A 16,782-nucleotide genomic window follows, 5' to 3' on the forward strand; every position below is an offset into this window, starting at 1 on the left:
TGGTGCACACCTGTAGTCCTGGCTACTCGGGAGGCTGAGGCAGGAGAATGGCTTGAACCTGGGAGGCAGGGGTTGTAGTGAGCTGAGATTGCACCACTGCACTCCAGCCTGGTGACAGAGTGAGACTCCATCTCAAAAAAAAAAAAAAAGAACATTACCAAAAATCCCAGCATAACTCAAAATCCCATTATTCAAACACAAATTTTTTTCTTATATACTGTCTCCCTTGTACAGATAGTTCATTTTCCTAGTTGCAGTTACAGTGTGTATGCAATTTTGTTTTATTTTCACTTACGTGTGATCTTAAACATTTCTGTATTTCTCTAAGTCTTTATAATAATAACCTAAAATAGGCACAGTACTGTTCCGTTGTCTCGCTACGATAGCAATTTATTAAGAACTATTTCCCTCCCGTTACACATGTGGGGTGTTGTCAGGGTTTAATGGGTGTACTTAACCCTGCAGTGAACATCTTACATGTTTCTTCTTACCTGTGACAGTGTCATTGAGGCAGGCCAGGGACTTAGCAGGTGTTTTATGGCAGGTGGTAGACTTCCTTCAGGGATAGCTGGAGTTCTGCTCTTCAGTGTGTTTTAAAACCAGAAACCCCTGAGCAGGCCTCCTTTGGTTTAAGTGCCTTCTGTGTGTGGGGTGCAGTACTAGATGTTTTTTTGCCATGAACTCATTCATAGTAATCCTATGAATAGTAGGACATAGTAAAACATCAAATTGTTAGCTCCATTTTCCATGACAAGATAACCGAGGTGTGGCGAAGCTGAGTCAGTTGCCCACAGTTTGCAGCAAGAGGCTGACCCAGGCTTCAGGTGCAGTATGCACCACTGCCTCTTTACAGCTTAAGGTGGTGAGACCTCCATCCCTGGGAGGATATTCACTCAGAGCCTGGATGACAGTGCCTAGAATACTCTGGGTGAGGGTTTCTCAACTTTGGCATCATGGACATTCTGGTTGCATAATTCTCTGTTGTGGGAACGGTCCTGGTCACTACAGGATATCTACCAGCATCCCTGGTCTCAACCCACTGGCCACCGCTAGCACAATTTGGAGACAGTCAAAAATGTCTCCAGATATTACCAAATGTCCCCTGTTGGCAAATTCACTCCGGGTTGAGAACTGCTGCTGTAGAGGATTCCTGAGTAGAACAGGAGGTTGACTGCAGGCTCTCTTACAATCCCTGGGACCTCCATGAGACTCCCCTACCTGGTGGGCTCCCTTGGCAGACTGTCCCCATCAGTGGGCCATTGATTGGAAAGACTTGTTGGGGAGGCCATCGAAAGGAGAGGGGGAAGGAGCAAGCAGCACACTGCAAAGAGTCATGGGATGCAGGCTCAGGAGAAAGCCTGGAGCACCTCTTCCATGCTCAGACCCAAATTTGGGGCACACAGCTTTACAATAATCAGCTCTGGGGCAGGGGACCTGGCTTCCAGTAATGACCTTGCCTAGCAGCCTCATGACCAAGAGACACCTAAACCTGTGACCTCCTCTGCAGCTTCCTGCCGTCTTGGAGGGCTCTCTAGGAAGTCTCATGTGGCACCCTGGCTTCCCATATGGGCTGGGGACATCCTTGAGTATCTTTCCAGGGACAGTCCTGGCCAAGGAACCCAGAGCCAAGCCCACCTGTGGCACCTGGTCTCACAAAGCCAGGCCACAGTGGGGGCTGGCAGGGAGACCATGATTGGATTTGCAGGCTCCGTGTAGACTGGGCTTTAAAGAGCGTTCTCATTTCCTCTCCGGAAGCCTTCAAAAGGCCACGGGAACAAAAGAGGCTTGATTGACTGTGTCTTGGAGAGAGTCATCGAAAGGAGAGGGGGAAGAGCAAGCAGCACACGGCAAAGGCACTTAAATCTGCACACAGTGTCATGCCAAGAAACCACGAAGTGCAGGAACAAGCAGGAGACATGCTCCTTTTATCAGTAGGGTGTGTCCTTAGCAGTAACAGCCAGGGACAGCTGGCAGCACTGAGTTTTTGGCACCTTGCTTTCCTCCTCCTCCTCCCTCCATCCCTCTCCATACTATCCACGTTGATTTAAGAGAAGGGAACTTTTTATATGAAAACCACTTAAAGTCTGATCTTATTCCAGGGCAGTTTGCATTTCAATAGGTTGCTCTTGAAAACTAGCAAGCTTCAAAGAAGTGACTGTCCAGTGGTAGAATTTCAGGTGGGGAGTCAGAGTGATTTTTGTTTAGCCAATGAGATCTGACTGGCACCTTCCAAGATACCAGCGACGAGCTAGGCTGCGGCTTCGGCTTCGTGTGAGGCTCTCTGGGGTCCGTTAAACATCCGTTACCAGCTGTCTACTGGGTGGCAGCCACTGGTGGACATGATGTGCGGGGGCAATCCAGGAGACAGCTGACTTTAGAACACTGGGTTCACTCTGATGGCCCTCACTCATGGCATGCTTACTGGATGCCAACTGTGTGCCAGGGGCCTGGGAATGAAAGTCAAATATCTGAGCCATCCAGCGGAACAGGCAGTGAAGCACTCTGTAGAAGCTTCACCCAGTGCTGTGCTGTGGGTCTCCCAGGCTAATAAGGGGCCATGTGGGAGCACCAGGCCCTTGCCTGGGGCAGGAGGGCTGGGACACGTGTGCTGGGTGGAAGAGATCCCAGCCTTAGCTCTTAGGAGTTCATCAGACAGGTGTTTTTTGAAGGGGAAGGGCATGAATGCAAAGGCCTGACAGGCAGTATCTGGGGGTTGCAGGCTTCTAGAAATAACATAAAGGGCGAGTCCTGAGTTGGTGGCAAGTGAGGCTGACAGGGCAGGGAGGGCACAGGCCTTGGGGGTTTTGGGGGCCCAGATAAGGAATTCAAATGTCATTCTGCAGACAGTGGGGAGTCCCGAGGGGTAAGGACACCCTTCCAGTCTGCTGGACACTTGACTTCCAGGACTCAGAGCCACAGGGTTCCATGCTTGCCCTGCCTCCTGCTCGCTCCCCAGACACAGCCTCCATCTGCTGTGGTCCTCTCTGCTTTAGCAGGCCTTTCTGGACCGGAACTGTTCTTCCTTTGAAAATGCTCACTCATCCCTGCCTCCAGGAAACCTTCCTTGACTCCCTCAGGTTAGCGAGACTGGTAGCCCCCCAGAGCTTATCCCTGCTAGGAGGCTTATTCTGGGTTGGCATGGCCTGTTTCCTCTGATGCCGGTCTCCCCACCCCACACCTGGACTGGAAGCTCTGGGGCGGTAGTACTGTGTTTCCCTCACTTCTGTGGTCAAGGATGGAGACTCAAGATTGGCACACAGTAGGCCCTCAGGAAACCTATGCCACCCGAATAAAGAACGTCGAGCTTGTCTCAAGTCATGGAGCTGGTCAAACCCTCCTGGCCTCCTTGAGCCGGCGCATGTCCAGGCTGCAGCAGACCACATTATTGGATCCAGGGTCCCAGACACCTGGCTTGGGCTGCGATGTGATGGCTGCCAGGAGGGAGGGAGGGTGGCTGAGGGCATGTGGCCTCCTGGGCATGCAGAGGAAGACCAGGGCCTGGGAGAGGCTGGACCAGGCAGGAGCGAGGCTTATCCAGGGCCGGCTTAGCACGTGAGCTACCTCCTACCTCATCATGAAGATCCCAGCTGAAGGCAGGGCACTCCTGTTGGCTTCATTGCAAGGAAAAAGTGATGTTCTACTGGCCAGGGTGGTGCTGGCTGTTGGTTGCTGGCAGACTTGGAGGAAAGCCGGTGGCTGAGGCTGGCAGAGGCACAGACAGAAGGGCTGGGTGCAGGCATCACCTGGGAGGTGTGGGGAGGGCTGCAGCTGGGCAAGTTGGAGCAGGAGACCAAACCAGGAGATGCCAGGGCCACACACCAGCCCGGTTCTCCCTGGAGCCTCGAGAAGCAGAGCTACCACCCTGGATCTGCAGTCAGCACTCCCACCCCTGCCCTGCCCCTGCCCCAAGCCCAGCACCACCCATGGAGAGGGTGACCTCAGGCCTTGGAGATTGCTGGCTCGTGGCTGCAGGTGGCTTGGATCCATGCACTTGGATCCTGGTATGCTCCCCTCACATGTCAAAATTCCTGTTTCCATCCAATCATGGCATAACACTGTACTCCCTGGGGGTCCAGCCTGCCTATCTCACACCCAGAATTGCACTGCCAGTCTGGGCTGGGATAGCGATGTGGTTAACTGCAACCAACTGCTGTGGTTATAAACCAGGTAAGGGGCCCAGTGACAGCCCCACTGCATCATTGGCAAAGGACTGCTTGGGGGCTGAGCTGCCCGGGGGCTGGATGAGATGACCCCTGGAGGCCTTTCTGGGTGCCAGACTCTGGCATAAGAGGGAGAAGACAGAGGGGTTAGAAACACATGGTCTGGGCTTGGGGTGGCTCCTGGCAAGGCAGCCTCACAATCCCAGGATCCGTAAGAGGACAAACTCAGAGGAATCAAAACGCAGCTCTCCCCACCACCCTGGACGGGTCTCAGCGAGTGTCAGAGCCCATCCCCAGGTTCTGAGGAGCAGTGTGATGGGCCAATGGGAGGCTCCTCTCCCTGTAGCTTGCCCAGAGTTCTGCCAACCAGGCAGGGTCCCAGGTCAGCCCAGCTCCTTTCTCAAGACTTTGAGAGTTGGTGTCGCTTGGATCACATTGTTTGAAGAGGTGAGATTTGTCCTTGATCTGCAGACATCTCCCCCCACGGACATCATCCCTGCTGTTTGGGTCCTAATTGGAAGAGCCTGGAAAGGCCACCTGCACCATTCCCCTGACCTCAAAATACCACCCCCACCCCCCAACCCCCGCCCAACCTGCAATTCCACTGAGAAAATAGCTCTTTTGAGTGTGTCAGTACTCAAAAAGCGCTTTTAAGAGATAAACACTTTTTTATTCATCTTGAAAATGGTTGTGCTTAGAGCTCAGCAGGTACCCAGTTAATATGTATAGGCTTCAGTGCTAAGTGCTATGCATGGCAAATCTTTTGCTCTCAAGGGGTTTACAATGTAAGGGAAGGAAGGCATTCTTATGCAGTGCTGGCAAACACTGCCCATGGTAGACAGTACAAGTTGATTAGTGTGCCTCCTGCAGCAGACATTAGGAGTCGATTACTGCACTTTTCCTGACCTAAGAGATAGCCTGATGCCTTCTCCAACCCAGCCCTCCCATAAAGGTGCCTGTGGGTCTCAGGGTCTAGAAGCTGCTCACCACCTGGACTTTGTGGGGCATTGAAGCCTGAGGGGATGCTCGGAGAAGAAAAGGATTCTTGAAGACTTGAGTGCCTGAGAGCATTTATGTGTTCAGTTCGTCTCTGAGTCAGTCAACAAACATTGATGGTGTCTGTGTCTAGGGCGGCCATAAAGGGAGATGGACACGTAAACATGTAGTTAAAACACAATGAGGTAAGAGCCTTGACCTTGGCAGGCACACAGGCAAGACAGACCCCTGCCTGGCCTGGCAGGGGGTGGTCCCAGGGAGGCTTCTCTGAGGGGGTGTCATAGTGGGTATTGGGGAACTAGCATTCCAGGCAGAGGAACCGCGTGATCAGAGTCACAGACAGCACGACTGCGGTGGAATGGGTGTGGGGCAGGGAACCTGGGGGTGCAGATCCTGAGGCAGGGCCTTGGGGCCATGACAGTGACTTGGACCTTATCCTGTGCGCACTCACTGCCTTCGTGGTCCTTCGTCCCCTCTCAGAGTCTCTGCAAGGATTTTCCACCCTCAGTGGCCCTTGGTCCTTGCCCCCACCCCCAACTCCCTGCCTTCTCAGTCTTGGATTAAGGGGGCCTTGGCATGGGTCTGGGTGCCTGTGGCTCCCGTGTGCCAGGCTGCTGGGGTCTGTTTCTGATGTCTGCTGCCACCCTGGGCCCCTGAGAGGCCTTCGCCCCAGCCCGCAGCCTGCCCGGGGCAGTGTGTTTTCCCTCCTCAGGGCAGAGGCCAGCCTTGTTTTTCCTCCACACTCAGGAATCGCGCTTCAGGAATACACAAAGCAGCTGTTAAAATATCTGGGTCTGGCGGGCCGGCCACACAGTGGGCCCCTTGTTCCCCTTGCAGACAGCGGCCTCAGAGCACGTCCCAACCCTCTGCTGGGTCGGGGGTGCTGGGGGAGTGGTGTCAGGGAGAGACCCTGGCCCTCTAGGCTTCAGGGCTCTCCAGGGAGGAAGGTGATGGACAATAGGAATTTAGAACCGAGTGGAACAAGCACATTACAAACAGATGCCAACCCGAGGGTTTAGATGTCAGACTGTAGAGGCGCTGGCACCAGGGTGGGTGGAGGAGGATGCCTGGATGGGACTGTCGTGTCAATTCTTGGACAGAGCCTTCTGTTGGTGGGGCAGCCTCCAGGCACTGCTCAGGGGCAGGCCTTCTCCAGCTGCAGGGATGATAAGGCCAGGCCTGTGTGTGCCAGGCCCCATGTGAGACATTCTGTTCATCCCCACTTAACAGATGAGGAAACTGAGGCTTAGGGAGAAGTTGATTCTTGTCGACAGTTCCTGACAGAGCTGGGAGGTCAACATGGCCATTCCTTCTCTGGAGTCTGCACTCACTGGCCTCCTGCTGAATGTGACAACCACTGACATGTGCACAGGTGGTGTCAAAGTTCAGTCACAGCACAAAGAGGTTGGTGAGCTCTGTCTAGGACTCTGGGAAGGAGGGTGTGAGAGCAAGCTTTCTGGATTTTAAAGCATGGCATCCTCGGTAGAGCAGAGGGAAGAATGTTCCTGGCAGGAAGGCATGGGGATTGGAGAGGGCCTGCTGGCTTTCAGGGAGTAAATCCCAGTGGAAACAAATGGAAGTCTTGAGGCCGTCTCAAATGTCAACCTCAAAGTAGGTCTTACCCACAGCTTCCCAGAGGGAAAAAGTCCTCCTGATACTCATCAACTCTTATCGGAGGCTGGCTGCCCCTGGAGGGGCCTGCATTTCCCATTGGGGCCCTCCCTGGCCCCTGTTCCAGCCCAGCAAGTCAGTGAATTAGGGTTAATTATCTGTTTTCCTGGACACCAGCAGGCCCAGGAGCTGGGCAAATTAGGGGAGCTTTTGTACTTGGAAAAACAAATTCAAGGAGCGATAAAGAAGCAGGTGCACCTGCTAGGATGGGGATTTTGTATGGTGCCCGCCCCGGCCACACTGGGAGGGTGAAGGCTTTGGCCACCCCCTCAACTTGCAGGCCCCTGGGCTGCATCCCCTGGAAGAGGTGGGGACAGCAGGCACAGGCTGGCCAGGCTGTGCTGCAGAAGCGTGTCAGACACCCAGGGGCTGGAGGCCTTCCTAAACTTCAGTCTCCTCCTAGCCTGCCCTTCCCAGATACCCTGACAGCCCCCATGGTTCCCCTTCAATCTGGCTTATCACCTATTTCTTTCTTTTTTTTTTTTTTTTCGAGACGGAGTCTCACTGTGTCTCCAGGCTGGAGTGTAGTGACACGATCTCTGCTCACTGCAACCTCCACCTCCCGGGTTCATGTGATTCTCCTGCCTCAGCCTCCTCAGTAGCTGGGATTAGAGGCGCCTGCCACCACACCTGGCTGATTTTTGTATTTTTAGTAGAGACAGGGTTTCATCATGTTGGCCAGGCTGGTCTCAAGCTTCTGACCTCAGGTGATCCGCCCTCCTCGGCCTCCCAAAGTGCTGGGATTACAGGTGTGAGCCACCGCGCCCAGCCTCACCTACTTCTGTCTCCCTGTGGGAACGCTTTTTTTTTCTTGCCTTAGAGTGTGCCAAGGGCTTCTCCCTCCCTTTGCTCATGCAGTTCCCGGACCCTGGAGTGCTCTTCCCTTTGTGCTCTCCGGGCCAAGTTCAGGACCCTTTCATTCTCTGACTGGAAGCCACAGGGCAGACTGGATGGTCACCAGGAAGCCTCCTCTGACCTCCTCGGGTAGCCCGCCCTTGTTGAGCTCCCACAAGTAGAAACTCACTGCTGCTTATTTGACATTTAGCATATACTGCCTTGGACTTTGAAGCACTCTCTACACAAGTGCCTGCCTCACAACTCTTTACCTGTGTGTCTATAGCTGTGCTTTTATACATTTTGACACCCCTATAATAATTCTGGAGCCTGGCAGGCATCTGTGCATACAAAGGAGTTGGCCATGATGGAGAAAGTAGAAAACTAGAATCCAGCAGACATGTACTGGCCCACCAGCGCTGCCGTATCTTAGCTGTGTGACTTCGGGGAGCTTACTTATCCTCTCTGGGCCTCTGATTTTAAGTGAAAGCAAGGTTCGAGATATTGGCCCAGTAGGAGTACCTGCTGTGAATGGTGAAATTACTTGAGGAGAGGAGCTAGCCGGCTTGGGACACCTATGTGTGCTTGAAGGTTTTGTTGTCTTTCTCTAGTCATGGGGCTCCCGGTGCAGGGACACCCTAGGCAGAGGACGGGGTCTAAGGAAGGACAGAGCAGTTCAAGAGGACCCTTCTTCCTCTGAGTCAACATGGGAACCATGGATCCCAGGGGATTTTGGAAGAGCGATTTCTTTTCTTCCAGATGTGTCTCCCTTCATTGTCCTCACGGCCTACTGGGTACCAGGTGGGGTGGTGGGCCATGCACCAAATCCATAGAGAAACAGGGGGGTCTGTTGGGAGCAGTGGCTGTGCACTGGTGCCTCACATACATCGCCACCTTCAAGTTTCTGGATAATCTTGCTGGGGGTGCATCCGCCTCACTGTCTGTGGGAAGCCAAGGTCAAGGTTATGGAGCCTGAGGGGCATGGGGCTGACCCAGACACCACGGCCCTGCCTCCCCGCATCTGACCAGTCCAGGCATCATTTATAGGGTCTGGGCTCCCCTCCTGAGTTTGCCGTCTCCCCAAAGGACCCAGAGTGGAGGCTGGGGGCTGTGGGAATCCCTGGCTGGAGTGGTGGAAGAGGGACCAGCGCAGGTAGGAGCTTGCGGTTCCCCTCCCAGTGTGGAATGGCTGGAAGAGGGGGAGTCAGGGACAAGGCCTTTGACCCCTCCACACTCTGGAAGACCCGTCACACCTTCCTGAACTCTGCCTGGCCCCAGTCCTGGAGCTCCTTGTTGGTGGTGCTCTCTGGGGCACTGCAGAGCTGTTATCCTGCTGGGCCCTAGTGAAGCCATGGCAGGCTTCGGTTTCATGTGCAGTGATGGGAAGGTGGACAGAGAAGGCAGAAACTGGTGCTGCCTGGGCCTCAGACCCCACAGGCAGGTCTGAGGAGCTGGCGGAGTCCCTGACTGTCCCCCCAGGGCCCTGCAGGCAGATGATCTTTTCTTGGAGAAGAAGAAAATGGGAGAAGCTGCCCATGTGGGGCAGCTGCTATAACAGGTATTACGGGCCGTGCTGGGAAGGCTGACTGTCTTCCCAGTACCCTGGGAGGGAGGGTACTCTGCATCACTGGGGAGCAAACTGAGGCTCCGAGAGGGGAAGTAACATGGCCACAGACACACAATAGCTGCAGACTATGCTGGTCCAGGCACACAGGCATCTCTCATTGTGAGAGAATTCAATGCCGCGTGTTTTAAAATAGGATTATTTTGCCGCTGGCAGTAAAATGCCAGAAGTCCTGGGGAACCCTTACGTTCCCCACGTCCCTATCTCCTTCAGGGTGGAGGAGTGAGTGTAAATTTGTCTGGGTGGGACAGTGGGGACTGACCTGAGGAGTCAGAGCCCCCTTTGCTCCTAGGCTGCCAGCCTTGGCATTGTGGCACTGGACTGGTGTCCCTGAGGTCATTTTCCCAGTGGAGACAGTGGTGTGAGGGGAGAGGAAAGGACTGGTGCCCAGCTCCTGGTGGATACAAGACAGAGTCCTCAGGGCCTCAGGCCGTGAGTCGGCTGCTTCCCTTTTAGCTGTCATGAGGTTAGAATGACGATTTCCCTTAATCAGGGTGGCAGTGTGCTCTTCACTCTAGGAAATTTCACTTTTTATCTCATTGGATCTTAAAAATAAGTCTGTGATCAAGGCAGGGCACATGTTTATCTCTCATGTATGTGCATGTGTTTGCCTGGGTATGTGTCCTTGTACTATATACATGTGCATGTGTGAGTGTTCATGTACCTCTGCATGTAACTACATGTATCCTGTATGTGTGCACGTGTGTGGCTGCGTATGTGCTGTGAGTGTATGTGTGATGCAAGTGACCATGTGTGACTTTATATACGTGTGTGCCCATGCACACGTCTGTGACTTTAATGCGGTGTGCATGTGTGTGTGTGGCCTGCGTGCAGGTGTATGCATGTGTGTGGCTGTGTATATGGTTTGTCGGCGTATGTTCTGTGTGCTGTGTGAGTGTGTGAGCCTGCGTGTGTGTGTGCATCCATGTGTGCCTATGCGTGTGGATCCTGGGCATGCATGCCGCACGACTGAGATCACAGCAGAGGTGAGAACACCGTGGCTCTGTGGTGGCTGTGATTGCTGAGAGGCGAGGCTTCATCTCTCTCCTGGAGATTGATTTTGCCTGGGGAACAATGCTCTAATTCCTGTGAGTCACTCGTTAGAGGAGTTCAAAGAACCCAGGTGGCGGGAGGGTGTCTGGGATTTCAGGTTTCAGGGTGATTCGCTCATTCTGCTCTGATTACTAATTTATTCTTCAAGCCAGTCCTTTAACTCAGAGTTCTTAACCTTTTCTGCGCCGTGGGCCCCTTGGCAACCAAGTGAAGTTCGTGGACTCCTACAATAATGCTATAAATGCATAGAAGAAAAGACACAGGACTATGAAAGAAAGTGATGATGCGATGTCTAAAACGTTCAAGGCACCGCATCTGTGATCAAGAATGCATGTGCTGCTTTACCGACACATCCAAGAGCAAGGTCAGCGGTGGGGGCTAATGAATGGCTAGCATAAGTGGGACACCACGGTGAGCTTGGGCATAGCTGCGACTCATGCCAGTGGCAGCCTGAGGGAGACACCAACTTCAGCTCCAAACTAGCAAAGATAAAAATGTATTTTTTCATTAGGTTAGACAGTCCTGCTTTAACTGGAACTTGTAGATTATTTATTTATTTATTTATTTATTTATTTATTTGAGACAGAGTCTCGCTCTGTCGCCAGGCTGGAGTGCAGTGGCGCGGTCTTGCCTCACTGCAACCTCCACCTCCCAGGTCCAAGCGATTCCCCTGCCTCAGCTTCCCGAGTAGCTGGGACTACAGATGCACGCCACCATGCCCAGCTAATTTTTTGTATTTTAGTAGAGACGGCCTTTCATCATGTTGGTCAAGACGGTCTTCATCTCCTGACCTCATGATCCACTTGCCTCGGCCTCCCAAAGTGCTGGGATTACAGGCGTGAGCCACCACACCTGGCTGAACTTGTAGATTATTTGAAAGCCAGAAGGGACCTTATGAGCACCCCGTTCGGTTTTTCATATACCTGCTTCTGTATCAGAAAGACTTCTGCAACTAACAGAAATGCAGCTCTTCTTGCCAGCCCCTGCCTAGACGTGGGGAATCACAATCTCCAGGGGAAGGCCCAGAAATGCTCCTGAAGCATCTTGCTGTCACCAGTGCCCCTGCTGAGGCCCCAGAGGGCAGGTGACCTGGGTGAACCTCCTAACGGACAGGGGGCTCCTCCGGGCCCTGGGTCCCGGGTGCCCGCTCCCACCCCCTTAGCAGAATTTTGGAGAGTGTGGCTGTGTTTCCTTTGTGGTTGTTTGGACAGCGGCAGAGCTGTGTGTTTCGAAGGTAAAGCGAGGAAATGACTCTTCTTCTTCCCTGTGGTAGGTGCTGTGACTCCCAGTCCCTCTTTTTCTGGAGCTCTGTGGAGCCCGTGGGAGCCATCCCTGGAGAGACCCTCCCTGCTGTCCCCAGGCAGCCCCTGGAGGCCCAGATGAGACTATCTGCTTTGGCTGCAGGGCTTGATGGGCCTGCCTCAGATGAGCTTTGGGGAGTGAAAGTGGCTGCCTGGGACCCTGGGCGCCTGGTGTTTACCTAGAAATTGTGCTAATCCCGCTAATTCCTGTGATTTACACAGCCTCTTGGCTCTGTGTACTATCTTCTTCTCCGGGAAGTGGTGGGAAGGCGAGGCCACGGATGCAGTGGGCACTGCCTGGAATCCCCCCGCTGCATCTGCTCCCCACAGGCATTCACGAAACCTCAGGTGCATCTGTGTGCACATCCTCTCCCTGAGCCACAGTCTGGGAGGTGGGCATCTGAATAAATGCCCCTCCTCCCTCACTACATTCACCCTGTTTCTGGAGCGACCACACCCTGAGGTGTCAGGAGGCATTTTGGCTGGAGGATCTGACTGTAGGCCTGGCCCTGTGCCTTCCTGGGGAGTGGCCTTGGGCAGCTCACTCCCCATGGGGGCCTCAGCTTCCTCCCCTATAAGAACTGGTGATGACATCTGCTGTGCTGAAGTGAATAGGTGGGGTTGCCATGAGGAAGCTGCAGCTGCTGTGTTTTGGGTCTGTTCTTCATGGATGGAGCCTTCTAGTTACCAGCTTGAGCTGGGCCTGGCTATGGGAATGCTGTGCTGAAGAGCTCCTGGCCTGAAGGTGATGAATGTAATACGGGGGTGTTGAGTAGGACATGATCTGACTGCTTCAGGGCTCCAACCATGGGCTAGGAGGGGAAGGGGGGCTTCCTGGAGGAGGTGACATCTGAGTGGCATCTTGAAGGAAGAGTAAGAGTTCATCAAACACAGAAAGGTGAAGGGTTTCCAGTGAGTGGCATAGCTTGGGCAGAGGCCTGGCTGTGTGCAAGGGCAGAGCCAGTTATCCCTGTTAGGAGGGTCAGGCAGCCGGGGAGCTGGTAGGGAGAGGAGGCTTTAGGTAGACATGGGAAGACTTTACCTGAAGGCCAAGGGGCTCAGCAGGGGAGGGATGGAGTGATATGTGGTTTCTGGGAAGATGCCTGGCTGAAGCACAGGGAATTACCTGGAGTGGACCAGAGGTGTGAAAAGTGCCAAGACCCAGAGGGGAAAGAGCGCCTGGCACAGAGCAGCCAGCGGGAGAGGCAGTGCTGGTGAGGCATGCGAGTGCTGGGGGGTGTGGGGTGAAGTGATGGGGCTCACAGTCTTCGTGTGTGGGGGGAGGAGAGGAGGAAGGTGTCTTAAGGATGCAGCTCAGGTGGCTGGTGTGGTGGTGCCTGTGACCAGGTAAGGGGCAGAGGAACAGCAGGCACGAACCAGTGTATAGTGCTAGTAGGCCATTCAGATAGCCAGACTCTTAAGGGGCGGATTTTAAAGTGGGCTTAAAAGAGCAGGCAGCAATCCCTGAATTTCTAGGCCAAAAGGAGGCCCCTGACTCACCAGCAAGCAGATTTTTCTCTCCCCCATCTGCGTGACTTTCTTGGGCTTTCTGGGCAGGGAGTTTTGAAAGACTGTGGAAACTGGCCAGGCTGGTGTGTGCAGATGAGCCAGGAGCTGACAGCTGTGGACATCCTTCAGGTGGCCCCTCCATTGTTCTTGTGTACTCATTTTTTTCTACTTAAAAAGATGTGGGAGTATTGTGTGGATTTAAAAAATAAAATTCTAGGCCGAGTGTGGTAGTGTGCACCTGTAGTCCCAGCTGAGGTGGGAGGATCCCTTGAGGCCGGGAGTTTGAGGCTGCAGTGAGCTTTGATTGTGCCACTGCACTCCAGCCTGGGCGACAGGAGAGACCCTGTCTCTTAAAAAAGAAAAATTCTTGGCTGGGCTCGTTGGCTCACGCCTGCAGTCCTAGCACTTTGGGAGGCCGAGGCAGGTGGATCACTTGAGGTCAGGAGTTCAAGACCAGCCTGGCCAACATGGTGAAACCCTGTCTCTACTAAAAAATACAAAAATTAGCCGAGTGTGATGGCACATGCCTGTAATCCCAGCTACTCAGGAGGCTGAGGCAGGAGAATCATTTGAATCTGGGTGGTGGAGGTTGCAGTGAGCTGAGGTCACACCACTGCACTCCAGCCTGGGTGACAGAGTGAGACTCTGTCTAAAATAAAAAAATGAAAAAAAAACAACATAAAAACAGAAAAGTTATAGGGCCTACTAATGTGGATTTAGCTGAGGGCCCCGGGGTGGAGCTGACCACTGGTGTCTGCACACTGCGACCCCCGTCCCCACACTCTCTGCGGGACCTTCACACAGCTGCCCATAACCTTTCTGCCCCACTCCTCCAGGTGTCCAGCCAAAAATACCAGCTATCTTCCCCACCACCTTCTTTAAAACATGTGACCGGCCAGGTGCAGTGGCTCACGCCTGTAATCCCAGCACTTTAGGAGGCCAAGGCGGGCAGATCACCTGAGGTCAGGAGTTTGAGACCAGCCTGACCAACATGGAGAAACCCTGTCTCTACTAAAAATACAAAATTAGCTGGGCGTGGTGGCTCATGCCTGTAATCCCAGCTACTCAGGCAGGATTGCAGGAGAATCACTTGAACCTGGGAGACAGAGGTTGCGGTGAGCCAAGATCGTGCCATTGCACTCCAGCCTGGGCAACAAGAGCGAGACTCCGTCTCAAAAACAAACAAACAAACAAAAACAAACAAAAAACAAACATGTGACCATCAGATTTATCTTCTGATAGAAGGGCTGGATTGCCAGTGTCTGCTCTGACCCACCACTCAGCTGGAGACGGAAGTTGCCCATGCCCCGAATCCCGCTGGGTGTTCCTCCCTTGCTCACAGCCACTTTCCATCCCTCCTTATCTAGTCTGTAGCCTGGTCTGTTGGCTCTGCCTTCAAACCATGTCCATGTTTCACCAGCTCCACCGCCACCTGCTTAACCCAAACCACTATTGTCTCTCCCTGGGTCACTGCAGTAGCCTCCTGTCCCCGAAAAGCCTGCTCTCTGCACACAACAATGGAGTGATCCTTTTACACCCGGAGTCAGTCCTGCCCCTCCCCTGCTCAAGACCCTCTGATGCCTGCACTTCCCTTCTGGCCACTACTCAAAGAAGCCAGCCTCCTCCCACAAGGCCCCTGGCTCCTGGCTTTGCCCTCTGACTGCAGGGGCGTGGCCCCTCAGGCATCCCATCCCTATCGCAGAGAGGCCTGTCAGCGCTGCCCCGCTGTGCGCCTGCAACCCTCTCTGTGCTGCTTTCTTTTCCTGAGCCACCTCCCACTCACTGAAATTAAACCTACATTTATCTTCCCCTTGTTTGCCCCCAAGGAGAATGTAAACTCCACATATTGTATCTTCGGCACCAGGCGTGATGCCTGATGCATACTAGCGGCTTAAAAATATGTTGACTGAGTGCGTGTGAGTCAATAAAGGATGAACATTTATTGAATGAACGGGTGAAGGAGTGAGCGAACATGCACATGAATAAGTGAAAGGTTCTGGTGAGCGGGGAAGCCACCTGAAAATGAGGGCCTTTCTTTGAGGACCTCTAGGTCATTGTCACTATATTTATTTTTATTTTCCCCGTGATTCGCAGACAGAGGTCATTGTTTCTGACTTTATTTCCCTCATCAGAGGCTACCCGCCACTCGTATCAGTAGGAACCTGTTACTTAGATTTTGTAAAATCTGGGTAAAAGATGATGAGAATGGCCTGCAGTGGTCCGTGAGGTCGTTCAGAAGACCAGACAAATCCCAGGACTAATAATTCTCAAAATTAATTAAACCCTCCTTCCCAATTATAAGAGAATTAGAATGAAGTTGGTTGCTTTAGGAGGGAGCGGCGGTGTGAATCTGGGTCGGCGTTTCCCGGCTGGGTTTGGGCTCAGTGTTGGTGAGTGTCTTTGTCTTCTCTTTTAGGATTGCCACCCAGGACGATGAGCGGCTGACATGGAGACATCTGCCTCAGCCACTGCCTCCGAGAAGCAAGAAGCCAAAAGTGGGATCCTGGAGGCCGCTGGCTTCCCCGACCCGGGTAAAAAGGCCTCTCCTTTGGTGGTGGCTGCGGCGGCAGCAGCAGCGGTAGCTGCCCAAGGAGGTACTTTCTGTTTCGCACACTTGGAGGGCAGCAGGGGTGTTTTTCATTAGCCCGTTAGGATTTAATTAGAGTGGTGGCCCATGTCATCAGGGAGGCATGCTGGGTTTATGGAGGGCGAAGAGGAAGGCGCCTCTGCTCCCAGGAATCCCAGGCACCGTGAAGGTCACCTGTGAGTTTGCTAAGAGGTCTGGCCGCCCCAAGTCCAGGGGGCTGAGCTGCCTCAGACAGCGGTGGGTGGGGCCTGAGTACTGGGAGGGGAGAGAGGGAGGAGGGGCGTGGTCGCTGCCAGGCAGCCCTGGGGTGCGTGCAGCTGGCACATTTGACATGTGCCCAGAGAACTTCTTGCCTCTTGCCCGCCAAGGACTGTTTTGGAAAGTAATTGTCTCCTGATGCCTTCTGGCTCTAATTAGAGGGTCAAGTTCGGGATTTACTATCTTAGGTGAATTTTTGGCCAACTTAATTATAACAAAAGAGACTACACGAGCCACAGCCTCTCATTTTACTGCCCCAAAGAGAAAGACTCTCTGGTTTCTACTGGGCCGTCCATGCCAGCATCCCGTTGGGAAAGTTTGGCGGGAAGGCGAGACCTCCCCTGTGTCTGCACAGTCCATCTGGAGGCCACAGAACTATTTCTGTCTTGGAGGAATGGAGAGACTTCGATTTCTTTTCCTCCCTTTTTGTTCCAGTGCATTTAGTCAGGCCCTGTTGCTCTCAGGGCTGAGGCACAGCTCAGAGAGCAGTCAGGGAAGAGAATGCGCCTTTTCTTCCGGCGGGCGCTTGGGCAGCGCCCCTCACACTTTGATGTATACACAGTTGTTGGGGGCTTGTTTCGGTGCAGACCCCAATTCAGTTAAGTTGGGGCAGGGCTGGCTGAGTTTCTGCATTTCTGTTGGGTGCCAAGATGATGCTGGGGCTGCTAGTTCACAGGCCACACTGGGGCCAGAGCCCAGGAACATGGAAAGACCCTCGGAGGGGCTTAGGAGTTGGTGCTTCTAAGAGTGGACCTGAGGGCCTGCGGGGGGTTGTTACTATATTTACTT

At 53.5% G+C, this 16,782-nt stretch overlaps 1 protein-coding gene across 3 annotated transcripts in view; it reads left to right on the top strand.

Moving 5' to 3' along the window:
* The window catches only part of GLI2 (GLI family zinc finger 2), a 257,069-nt gene that overhangs the window by 46,263 nt on the left and 194,024 nt on the right, over positions 1–16,782 (top strand). For 2 of the 3 annotated variants that reach the window (XM_055380532.2, XM_055380534.2), the window contains exon 2: positions 15,565–15,742. In XM_055380532.2, coding sequence (XP_055236507.1) covers positions 15,595–15,742 — 148 coding nt within the window. In that variant the 5' untranslated portion in view covers positions 15,565–15,594. The remainder of the gene's footprint in view (positions 1–15,564; positions 15,743–16,782) is intronic. The other variant, XM_055380535.2, reaches the window with a different exon arrangement.

This window comes from Gorilla gorilla, chromosome 11 (genome assembly GCF_029281585.2).
Source record: "Gorilla gorilla gorilla isolate KB3781 chromosome 11, NHGRI_mGorGor1-v2.1_pri, whole genome shotgun sequence".
Lineage (NCBI taxonomy): Eukaryota > Metazoa > Chordata > Mammalia > Primates > Hominidae > Gorilla > Gorilla gorilla.